Source organism: Stomoxys calcitrans, chromosome 5 (genome assembly GCF_963082655.1).
Source record: "Stomoxys calcitrans chromosome 5, idStoCalc2.1, whole genome shotgun sequence".
In the NCBI taxonomy this organism is placed as follows: domain Eukaryota; kingdom Metazoa; phylum Arthropoda; class Insecta; order Diptera; family Muscidae; genus Stomoxys; species Stomoxys calcitrans.
Genome location: NC_081556.1, coordinates 14,773,773 through 14,786,206, shown reverse-complemented (window position 1 = coordinate 14,786,206; position 12,434 = coordinate 14,773,773). Strand labels below are relative to the sequence as shown.

The 12,434-nt window shown below is 36.0% G+C and overlaps 1 protein-coding gene across 15 annotated transcripts in view; it reads left to right on the top strand.

Moving 5' to 3' along the window:
• LOC106080706 (uncharacterized) overlaps positions 1-12,434 on the top strand; it is a 136,185-nt gene that overhangs the window by 80,262 nt on the left and 43,489 nt on the right. For 14 of the 15 annotated variants that reach the window (XM_013242182.2, XM_013242183.2, XM_059368391.1 and 11 more), the window contains 2 exons: positions 4,022-4,564; positions 4,628-4,750. In XM_013242182.2, coding sequence (XP_013097636.2) covers positions 4,076-4,564; positions 4,628-4,750 — 612 coding nt within the window. In that variant the 5' untranslated portion in view covers positions 4,022-4,075. Of the gene's footprint in view, positions 1-4,021; positions 4,565-4,627; positions 4,751-12,434 lie in introns of those variants that run through there. The other variant, XM_013242190.2, reaches the window with a different exon arrangement.

The window sequence follows — 12,434 nt, the reverse complement described above, 5'->3', positions numbered from 1 at the left end:
TTTTTTTCTTTTGCTGTGAAAAACTTTGTACGTGTGCTACAAAGAACAAAATATTAAGACTCAAGCAATTGCTTCTAAATTTTGTTTCTATGTTACGAATTATGATTATTTCTAAGAATCCTTAGCTTCATTCCGTGCATCAGTCAGGCAGCCGACCGACAGTTACAAAGGTGCCAACAAATGTTTATATGAACATTTGTATTGATTTGTTTATTTTGAGAATTTGTTTACAAATTTTCGGTATTTTCAATAAATATGAAATCTTTTTGGTTAAACTAGAACGAAGGTGCTAATTTTAAATCATTGCAATCTTTTGTTGGCCAACGCCAGAAATTATGGAACAAAAAGAACTTTAGAGCAATGATTGAAGTATGAAATGCTAATTTTAAGCATGATTTAGATGCAATAGAGCAAAAAGAACATTTTATATAGTAATTTAATACCTACATACCGTAATTATTGAATCTAACAAGTAAAAATGAATCCAATACCATTGACTTTCAACAAATTCAAAGTAGACCCCAAACTAGAGGAATAGTTTCTAAGACTGCTTGCCATATCAAAAGATGGAAGTACATGAACCTTATTCATCTCTTTATATAATTGATCGCTCCGAATTGGGAATGGTAACTGTGTGTATCCTATTTAGCACAGATGCAGATACGGCTTCTGTTATCTAAAGAAGCAAAATCTGTAATTCAATATTAATGGTGTCTATGCCGAAAATAAATTTGGCTTGTACAGTTCATTAAACCAAATTTCATCGAAATTGGATAAGAAAAACACTCTCTATAGGCTCAAAAAATTAAATCCGCACATCAGTCTATTCGGAGCCATACCGAAAATTCGACATAGTCGTATCCTAGTTGGTACTATTCCGCAAAATCGTTCTTTATTGGGGGCTCTATCAAAGATCTTAATGTGTGATGTTGAAGCCACTCTACTCTACTGTACTCTACTGCAACTCACTTTTTCAAATTATTCCGAAATCGGATGAAAAATGCGATTTCCGTTGCCTTTACACCCAGAGTAAAGTTGATACCAAACGTGCTCATTTCAGTACCATACGACATTGATAGTAGAGCAACACCGTATGATAATAAAGTAATGCCGCATGGTATGAATAAAATATGAAATGATTGCTACCGTTTTGTACTGGCCTTATTACCGAACTGTTATGGGTTTTGGGGGCTCTTTCAAATGATGTTAATTTGTGATGTTGAAGCGACTACTGCAACTCACCATTTTAAATTACTCCGAAATCGGATAAAAAATGCGATTTCCGTTGCCTTTACACCTAGAGTAAAGTTGATACCAAACGTGCAACTACTGCAATTCACTTTTTCAAATTATTCCGAAATCGGATGAAAAATAAGATTTCCGTTGCCTTTACACCCAGAGTAAAGTTGATACCAAACGTGCTCATTTCAGTACCATACGACATTGATAGTAGAGCAACACCGTATGATAATAAAGAATTGACGCATGGTATGAATAAAATATGAAATGATTGCTACCGTTTTGTACTGGCCTTATTACCGAACTGTTATTGGTTTTAATACCAATCTGTTACTGGTTTTAGTACAAAATCGTTATTGGTTTAAGTACCAAACCGTTATTGAATATTCGACCCCTTAATGAACCAAAATAAAATACCATTGAAGATATTTTTTTACATTAGTTTTATTTCAATTACATCCAGAGAAAAGTTGGTACCAACCGTGCTCATTTCAGTACCATACGACATTGATTGTAAAACAACACCGTAACAAGCGGAAACAAAGCAATACCGCATGGTATGGATAAAATATAAAACAAGTTAGAACGTGCTAAGTTCCACCATGGATCGCATTTGTCGAGTTCTTTGCGCGGTATCTTTTTTAGGCAAACAAAAAATTCTGACCATAAATGAATTGAATGTTGAAGGCCATAGTAGAAGTCATTGGGTAATATTTCAGTACATTCGGATAGGGATTGCGCCTTTTGGGATAATGGGAAGATCGTTTTATATGAGAGTTGTAACAGACTATAGATCGACTCAGACCAGTTTGGACACGTATGTTGAAGGTCATGGAAGAAGCCGTTGTACAAAATTTCAGCAAAATCGAATAAGAATTGGGCCTTTAGAGGCGCCCTCTAGGTGCTCATGAAGTCAAGATCCAAGATCGGTTTCTATGGCAGCTATATCAGGTTATGGACCTATTTAAACCATACTTTACACAGTTGTTGGAAGTCATAATAAAACAATTTATGCACAATTTCAGCCGAATCGGATGCAAACTGCGCCCTCTACTGGTTTAAGAAGTCAAGATCCAAGCCCAGTTTATATGACAGCTATATCAGGTTAAGGATCAATTTGAACCATACTTAGAACATTTATTGGAAGTCATAACAAATCACCTTATGCCAAATCGAATAAGATTTGCTCCCTCTAAGGGCACAAGAATTCAAGAACCAAGATCGGATTATATGGCAGCTATATCAAAACATGGACCGCTATGGCCCATTTACTAACCCAACCGACCTATACTAATAAGAAGTGTTTGCACAAAATTTCAAGCGCCTAGCTTTACTCCTTCGAAAGTTAGCGTGCTTTCGACAGGCGGGCGGCCATGGCTAGATCGACTTAAAATGTCATGACGATCAAAAATATATATACTTTATGGGGTCTTAGACGAATAAAAATCTAGAACTTGTCATATCGAAAAGGTTACCCGACCACTACAGTGTGTATCTAGCGGAGATCCATGCAATTAAGGAAGAGGTGGAATGGCTAAGATATTATGTCATTACGACAATTGGCATAAATATCTTCTCAGACAGCCATTAAATCCGTGGAGAACGTATTTCTGAACACAAAAACCGCCCTCGACTATGGCAGATCTCTCAACGACTGTCACAGATTTCTCAAAATTCACCTCTTCTGGGTGTCGGGCCACAGAGATATCCCAGGGAATTGTAAAGCGGACGAGCTTGCGAGACTAGGAACTATCCTACACATTCCAGGGATACTGGAATCTGTGGGTATGCCTCTAGCGACATGTAAGCTTAGTTTTCAGGACCAGGCCCGAAGAACAACGAACAAGAGATTGTTACAAAGAGGGGGCTGTGAGCATTCCAAAACTATGTGGCCTAATGTAGACTTGAAAAGGTCTACCGCTTTGGGTCTTATCGGATAACATGCGTACAGACTGAAGGTTGCCAGCAACGACTTTTGCAGAAGATGTGAGGACATTAAAGAAGAAGACACTATAGAACATCTTCTGTGTGTGTGTCCCGCACTAGCAGTTAGAAGGAGTTCCACTTTAAGTTCTCATTTCTTTGCGAACCTGTCTGATTTAGCGGATGTGAACATTTCCAAGTTGTTAGGCTTTTTAAAGTAATCTGGATGTTTCAACGGTAGGAACTAGAAGACATCTTCCTTCTTCTGTTCCTGTAGTATCACAATGGATGAAAACGTCCATGTGCCACTTAAACCTAACCTAACCTTACCATCCCATATTGTCCCTATCGGTCTGCTAACCGTTGAGTTTTTTTTTCGGATGGGACATACCACTTTCACTTGACATGTAAGTTCGTATCAAACTCGTTCTTTACCCTTAAAACCTTTCATTTGAGTCTCATATTGTCTCGATTGGATGATATGGTCGTTCGGTGGGTTTTGGGTAGGGCGTTCCCCTCTGCTAGTGGACCACAAATCAAATTCATGTTTTTGGGTGACCGTACGAACAATAATTTTGAAAAAAAAAACGGGATAATTGAGAGGATCCATCCCTCTTCAAATTGCAAAATTTGCGCACGAACATTCCATTTAGTAAAAGCGAGGATACTTCTGTCATGAGTGTTGTTCAATGAAAGAGCCTACGTTCAATAATAGCTGAGCAGGAATTGCTTGCGGTACTTCTGTTAATGCCTCTCCTTTGTAAATCTAGTGGTTTTCAAGAAACATAAAATTTTTTTCCTTATTTATTTTTTTACGATTTTTTTTCTAATTTCTCATATTTTGTGCTTTTTCTTACAGTTATGATGCATTGCACCTGCTAATTTACCGCAAATCCTAATGCGTTAACTTATTATGGATTTAGCCGATCAAATCGATGATTATATTTGTACATTTGAAGGTCTCGGTGATATAACAATGGATTCATTAGCTATGTTCATATTTTTATGGGCCGTCTTGGCCCTCTTCTTAGTATGGCTGTGTAAATTTTTATACCAGAAGTATATGGTCAAAGAGAAACCGGTCAGTGCCAGTAATAGCCGACAGAGCAGCGTGGCTCCCGGTGGTGTGGCCAAAACTGAAAAGCGTTTATCGGAACCACGCGACATTTTGGCTAGCAAGACTGAAGTCAAAGATTTGCTAAGTAAACCATCGGCTGGAGGTGTGGGTCGTGGCCGAACACCCGGACCCGCAGGTTTCGGCGGTGGTGCTGGTGGAGGTGGTGGTATTGGCATTGGTGGTGCTGGTGCTCGTAGACGTGTTGTACGTCAAAGTTCGACAGGACCGGAAAATCGTAAAAAGCGTTATGTGCCACCACCCTCCAATGTTGTTGGACCAGAAACAGTGAGTTTGAGAATAACATTTTAAGAGATAATGGAGATTTATATGTAACTTGTTTTTCAACAGACTTCTGTCACCTGGACTAGTCAAGTATTTCGTTGGCTCTACAGTGATTTGGTCATTGTCAATGAATTGCTAATGTCCTGGGTTATAGCCTTGAATGACACCCTGCGTAAAACTGGAGATGAGGTGAGTACATAAATGTTACGTATTATGTAAGAAAAAGGGGAAAGAAATCCTAGTTTTAACTTTCAGAGAATAGTAATCTTCTATTCAATATAACCTTACATCTAAAATATTACTATTTTTATACTCACCACCATAGGATAGTCATTTCGTTTGTAACATCTCTAAAATATTGATCTGCGACCTCAAAAAGCGTATATATTCTTGATCGTCTTGACTTTCTAAGTCGATCTAGCAATGTTCGTCGATCCGTCTATCTATAGAAATCACAATAGCTGTCGAACGCTTAAATTTTGCACAGATCTTTCTTGTTGACGCAGCGACATGTCACTGCTATTTTGCTTATAGAACTCAGTACCACTTCTACGGAATTTGTTCGCATTTTCTTCTTCAGTTCTAGGCTTTACCTCACTTCCACATAGGGAAATTTTCTTGCTGGCTTACACTATGGGATTGCACTTGCTTGGTGAAAATTCACCGATATTCACCATTTGAGTCAGCCGAAGGTTACAAACTTCGCTGTCTTTGCGCTGTCGTTTCGTTTCGTATCAAGTCGTGCCCATAGATACTTTACTACACTTCTAGTGGGTGATATAAAGTCCTCGGTCCTTCTAGTGGGTGATATAAAGTCCTCGGTCCCATGGGGATCTCTGAAGATGTTTTTTCTCATGAGCAGTATTTGTTCAGTCGTTTGCTTTCTTAGTCGATCTAGCAATGTCCGTCCGTCTGTCTGTAGAAATCACTATAGCTGTCGAACACTTAAAGCTAGCTGCTTGAAATTTTGCACAAACCTTTCCTAGGTCGTTGGGGCTTGCAATTAGGTCATATCCGTTCCGATTTGGATTAAGCTCCAGTATAAAACATGAAAGTCACAATTGTTATCTGACTGAGCTGAAATTTTGCACGTAGTGCTTCGTTGGGACGTTAATCGTCCCAAGTATGGTCTTAATCGGTTCATAATTTCATGTTCTGCATGATCTGGTGAAAATTTGGTGGAAATTTTGAAATTTTGTGTTAATTTTTATCAGAGTCCATGGTGGGTGGTTCCTAAGATTCAAACAGTCGAAACTTAACACGTTTTTACTTGTATTATTTAAGGTAGATGCATTTATTCTATAGTTTGAAATATGATATAGTGAAGGACAATGAATGTAGGTGGTAAAAAAAACCTTCATTAAAATAAAAGTATCTTAAAAATTATTAAGAAAATGTAAGAGAATAAAGATGCTTGCTAATATACTTAAATTATTGGCAGTACTATATCTGTTCTTCGGTGATTCATAGTGAAATTTGACGTAGAATTTCTCTTTCTTTGACACAATGATCCCAAATTGAAGTATTGTCGAAGATTTTGTCTTAAGACTTAAGAAGAATAGTAAGATTTAAATTTAATTTCCATATGGACAACTAAAATTTTATATAGTAAATTTTCCTAAAGGTATACCCTCATCCTAGGGTGGTAGGTTTACAAATTTCATAACAATGTTTGTGATTTCTATTATATTGTATATTGTTGACCTATTTTGATTATAATTTCGTGGATAGTTCTGTTTGAGGCCATGTACAATTATTAGATGTCTGTGTTTTTATTAATTGCTTAAAATTTTTCCAATATTTCGATTACCGGTGGTAATCTTCATCAGGGAATGGATAACTAAAAAGATTTTAGTAACATAAAACAGAATTTAAAAAAAGCACGGAAACAAAAGAATAAATTTGATTAAATTTAACGTTTGAAACAGAAATTACATTTTAAAACAACTGAACTTATATCTTACACCACACAAGAATGATTGAAACTTATTGTCTATTGCTAATATTTTTGTATTAAGATTCTATATATTGGTGCACAGTGGTCTGTATCCGTTTTGTAGTTCATACGTTCGTCAGTTGGGGTGTTAATTATGTACATCATTTCTAATGTGTATCTTCTTTTGTAGTTAGGTTCTGGGGCTAATATCTTGACGTCCTTGAAATTTGGTACATGTCCTCGAGTTGCACAGTGGGCTGTGAGTGCAGTCTTCTGTTCTAAAGGCTTATCCTTTGCCTTTGATCTGATTTATAAGCGGAAACCCTTGTCTTTAGATTCGTTTTTGTAGTGCCAATAAATGCCATTGGGCATAAATTGGACTTGTCCCCATCGCCGCTTATCTTGTATACCACGTTCGATTTTCCCTCTTTCCTTATCCTGGTTTTAGTCTTGCTAAATAGGCTGTTGACGGCATTGCCGCTTTTTAATGCCAGTTGGTATGAGTCCTTGTTGTAAATGTTGGAATTACCAAATCTCTCCGAAAAGCCTGAAATATATGTTGTCCTTTTATAAATTCTTGGTGCAAGTTCCTTTGTATCCTTGTCCTTTTTGTTATTCACGTGTTTTATTAGATCCTTTACCTTTTTTCTTGGGAAATCATTTTGCTCTATTATGTTTCGAATTCTCTTCTCATGTTCAATGTGGAAAGATTTGTCGCTTATTTTGAACACCCAATCGATAAAATTTGTGGGCAGTGTTGATTTGTATGCCCCTTGGATGCTTTGAATAGAAGTTGATGGATAAGTCTTCCCGAAAGTGTGTCTTTTTGGTACCAATCAAGCTTCAATCTGTTGCCTTTCATGCTATTTGTTTCGCATTCCATTGTAAATTGGATCTGTTTATTGAATGAAATCACTATTCGGAGTGGGTTTTCTACTTCATTCTTCTCGATTATTTCTTTAAAAATTTATCACATTTTATTATTGCTGTGATATATGGTAAAATTTGGTGAAGAATATTTTTGCCTTTGAGCAGGGTTCTAGGTCTGGAAAAGCTTCGTTTAAGTACTCTATAACAAGACCCACCGCGGATTCTAGTTTTCAATTATATTCCACCATAGGAAGGGGGTTGAAAAATCAATTCATTTCCTGGAAAAATTGATCTGTATTTCCCCAAGGTATATATATTGGGTTGCCCAAAAACTAATTGCGGATTTTTTAAAAGAAAGTTAATGCATTTTTAATAAAACTTAGAATGAACTTTAATCAAATATACTTTTTTACACTTTTTTTCTAAAGCAAGCTTAAAGTAACAGCTGATAACTGACAGAAGAAAGAATGCAATTACAGAGTCAGAAGCTGTGACAAAATTTGTCTATACCCTTGTCCTTTTGTCCGTCAAATTGCGATAGCGGTAGAACGAAGGAATCTACTCGCTTGAAATGTCGCAATAATACTTCTTTTTGGTGTAGTTTGCAAATGGGCCTTATCGATTCAGATTTCAGGTATGATTTCCTATGATTGTGTTAAAACGTGTTGTTGGACTCAGAAATTCTTGCTGATACGGCTTAGCCATGTCAGTCTGTCTACATATCCTTTCTGTACTGATAGTCGTTTTTTGCGCTTTTCCCAATATTGAATGCCGTTGCCGCACGTGCTATCGTTAACCGATCTTTGATATTTCGTGATATTTCGTATTTCGCTTATAAGGACAAAAAGGATGAGATGGTCTAACGTATATAGCTACCATACAAACCGATCTCTCGATGTTATTTCTTAATCCCCTTGAGGATGCAATTTGTATTCCATTTGGCTGTAATTTTATCCAATGACATCTGCTATGACCGCGACTTCCAAACCAAGTATAACCCGAATCTGTTTTTAACTTGACATAGCATCGCTTGTATGTCTTGATTTTAATTTTTGGGCATTTCTTATCCATTTATTGCTTGACTTTTCATTACCCTTTTTTACTTCCTGCCTTCAAGAATCGGCCAGATTAATGTTAAATAAGAGAAGAACATTTAAACAACTCCAAAAATTTAGATTAATTAACTCAGAAAAATTACACCATACATGCTTAATTACTTTTTTAAATATTGACTGCTTTTATGTTTATTATTATTGTATATATACGTATATGGTCGCTTTTAAGCCTTTCATTTAAAATGTTTCACCTTTCATACAATGTTCCTAAAATGAAGCATAGTGATAGATTTTGGCTTAATTCAACAAGTTCAAAATCAGCACTTATTAATGTCAAATACATAGTGAAATTTGATGTAGAACATTTCTTCCTTTGTCACTATGCTCCTAAACAGAATTATTGTGGGAAATTTTGTTCCAACCTCTTTTTAAGTTACTTTACCATGTAAACTATTTTTTAATTGTTTACCCAGTGCAATAGTTCACTCATTCAGATTCCACAATGTATTCAATGACCAATTGATACTTTGTTAATATTTAAATTTCTTGCCTTCATTCCTCGCACTATGTTATAATTGATGACGTTGATGATCAACTTTTATGAATAGAATCCAGTTTAAATGACATCATTTTGGTTTGGTTGCTCATTTTTTGTTACATATGTACATACATGTTGGTTGTGTTTCTTCCAAATCTTTCTTTCCAACTTGGTGATGTCACATATTTGAAATTATTAAAGTTATGGCCTGTTTGAATTGTTAATAAGGTTGTTAACGTTTTTCGTCGTTGTTATTGTTTAGACAGCAACAGCTATACCATTTGATATCAATGTGGTCATATAGCCATTATAAAATGTCTAAGAATGTCCGTTAAGCATCATAAATTAATTTGTCAGAGGTGAATGTTTGCATGGATTCATTTAGATAGTAAAGTAGAATAGCATATATACGATATCGTTGTCTCATAATTATACTAAAACTGCGAATATAAGCTTCCTTGAGTGATTAAAACGTCAAAGTAGAGGGAACCTGAGAAATTTTAATGGGGTTTTATGAGTGTTCTGATGTTTATTTAATCCCAAATTTATCACTTCGCCCATTTTGGTTATTTTGATAAAGACTTCAGTCAGTTGATTCGGAGAGGGTCTGTATAAGAAGTTTCCAGAATCGTATCGCCGTACCAGAAAAACAAGAAAGAATAGGCCAAATATTGGAAATTTTGTATGATGGTTTTATGGGGGAAGCTAACTGCTTACCGCTTTGGAGACGCCTAAGTGGTTCTTCATCATAGTCTTGAAAATAATAGTTGAGCTATTCGTTATAAAGAGAAAGAGAGAGAACAGGGGTAAGTAAAAAAAAGCTTTTCTAAAAGACGAGAAGGAAATGAGTTGCCATTTTTAAAATGAAGTTAACTGGAATTCAATTAAGGAAAGTGAATAATAACAGTAATTTAATTGCATAATTCTTAAGATTTTTCAAGGACTTAAAACTTTAGTTGTAACCTTTTAACAACTCCATTCGTTTGGGTATATAGTATCTTTAGCAATATTGTTGATACTCTAAAATATGTGTTCAACCAAGAATTCGGATGTTTGTTAACTCTTCGCCAATAATAAAGTCAACAATGAGGATGTCATTAAAACTGTAAACTCTAGATTTTGGGATTATATTCGTTTTTGATTTTCTTCCGCTTCTGTCTTCACATACAAAAAAGGGTCATTGACCCAGCCACTTTTATTTTAGGATTTGCTTTGGAATAAAGCAAATCCTGGTTCCTGCAAATCTATACTAAATTGTTTTATATCTGTTTTGATGTTTATGTTATTTAAACTAGATTCTATACTTGCACGTGATCATATACGTTCCTCCTATCTCTAGGTCCAAGCAAACTGAACTATTCTTAATTACTATTATTTTTATCGAACAATTAAAATCAATGCATTTATTATACTTTGAGTTCTGAGAATATGGTCAATTAAAAAGCATGATATATACAGCTGTGTTCAAAATAATAGGAGTGCAACCAACTCATATTTTGAAAAGTCAAATTTTTTGGTACAGTACAAAGGGTCTTACTGCTTAAAATTTCAGCAAAAAAAAAGGCTTAAGTTCTGGTATTGACTATAGCTGGGACGAGTGTTAAGGGATCTTTTCCAAATTTCGTTAATTCTGGGTGGAAATACGTTAATCGGGAAACAGGGCTTTATGGCAGCAGCATAAAAATATAGTCTGATCTGGTTCATACTCAGATGTTGAGGGGCTCATGCAATTCATGTCTTGTTGCAACCGAAAATGGGTAGAAAAAGAGCATTTCTGGGCTTAAACACTTAACTTGGGAGATCGGTTTATTCAAACTTCGCACGCTTATACCTTTAATCGGGACAAAAATACGACATTAAGCACTCAATATTTCTTTTCGGGAGATCGATGTAAAGGGTGCTATATAAAGTTATATCTCATCTTCAAGCATGACCATGTCTAAATTCATGTTGAAACTATATTTGTTGTTTTCCAAATGGAACTGTTAAATGGCCAACTCTTCGGTGGTGCGTATAAAAACATATACCGCACATTTGGCTTGTAGAACATTTGGTAGATTTTGGACGGGTTTGGTAGGATTCTTCTTAAATTTTGGTAGGAAATAATTTTCTTGAGTGGCAACCCTGTTCACTAGGTATTATCCCCTAGATCAATTATCCAATCTATTAATTCAATGTCCATTTATTCTTAGAACTTTTGAAACCACAAAGTACTTTTGCTTAATCGAAAAATCATTCATTGATTAAATTTTTATTAGCGAATTGCATTACAAATTAGCAGAGAGATTCTAAAATACAATATCTGCCCCAATGAAGAAGATATTTATTTCTGTGGATAGTCATGGATCAGCTTATCAGCATCGAACCTTTGATTCATTGAACGAGTTCCGTAAAATATTGTTTGCAAAATGGATCTTTAGCACATTGAATAATAGTTCATTCAGTAAATAAACATTAATAATTTACAACCTTTTCTCCTGTGGCGAATGTGTATATAGATTCAATTTTGAATAAGGGAATCATTACAATAAAATATGACCAATAGCAAACTGTTCAGTGTGAACATAGGGCATCAACAAGCTCTCTCCATCTAGCTCTATCGTTGGCCAAAGCCTTAGCCTATGGGTTCATTCCAACTCTGTTTTCGTGCAGCGGATCCATGTGTTTTTCGGGCGTCCATTATTTCGCTGTCTTTGCGAGTTCCAGTCTAGGACATTTCTCGCTATATCATCGCGCGAGCGCCGTAGGATATGACCCAACCAAGTCCATTTTCTCTTCTGGATTTCTTCTTCTTCTACCTTCGACGATAGAATGCAGCCCTGCTTCGCTCATTTATTGATCCCGAAGGTTCGGCGCTCTTTTCTATTGAAGCGGACTGAAACTTCAGCATTCCTATACAACTCCCTAATTATTGTCATGATCTTTTCAGGGATGCCCTTATTCAACAGCGGGCTCCACATTGAACTTCAAAAAGCATTGAATTGTCACAAATACGCTCGAAGTTCATGAATAAAAGGTATAAGTATGTATTAAGCTCTGATTATGTGCAGGGAGTTAATGTTGTCAGCACAAGATAGTCCTGGCCGAAAACTGCATATTCCTTCCTCAAAATGCTGTCATGTGCTGGCGAAATGCGCTGCAGAAGACTTGTCATCACTTTATTTTTTGTGTTTAGCAATGTAATCCCACTCCAGTCTTTGCAGTGGGTGAGGTCACCCTTCTTTGGGATTGTGACCATGATCCCTTTCTTCCATTCCAAGTCCTTGCATTCCCATAATTGATGGTAGATTATTGTTGTTATTGCCCACCTTGGCATTAAAATCTCCCATAACAATTTTAATTTCTCCTTTTGATAGAGAGCGTGTCACTGAGTCGAGTTGGGAATAGAATTGATCCTTTGTTTCGTCGTCATCGAGTTCGGTTGGCGCGTATCATTGTACAATAGATATTTTGCGTAATTTTGAATATAATCTT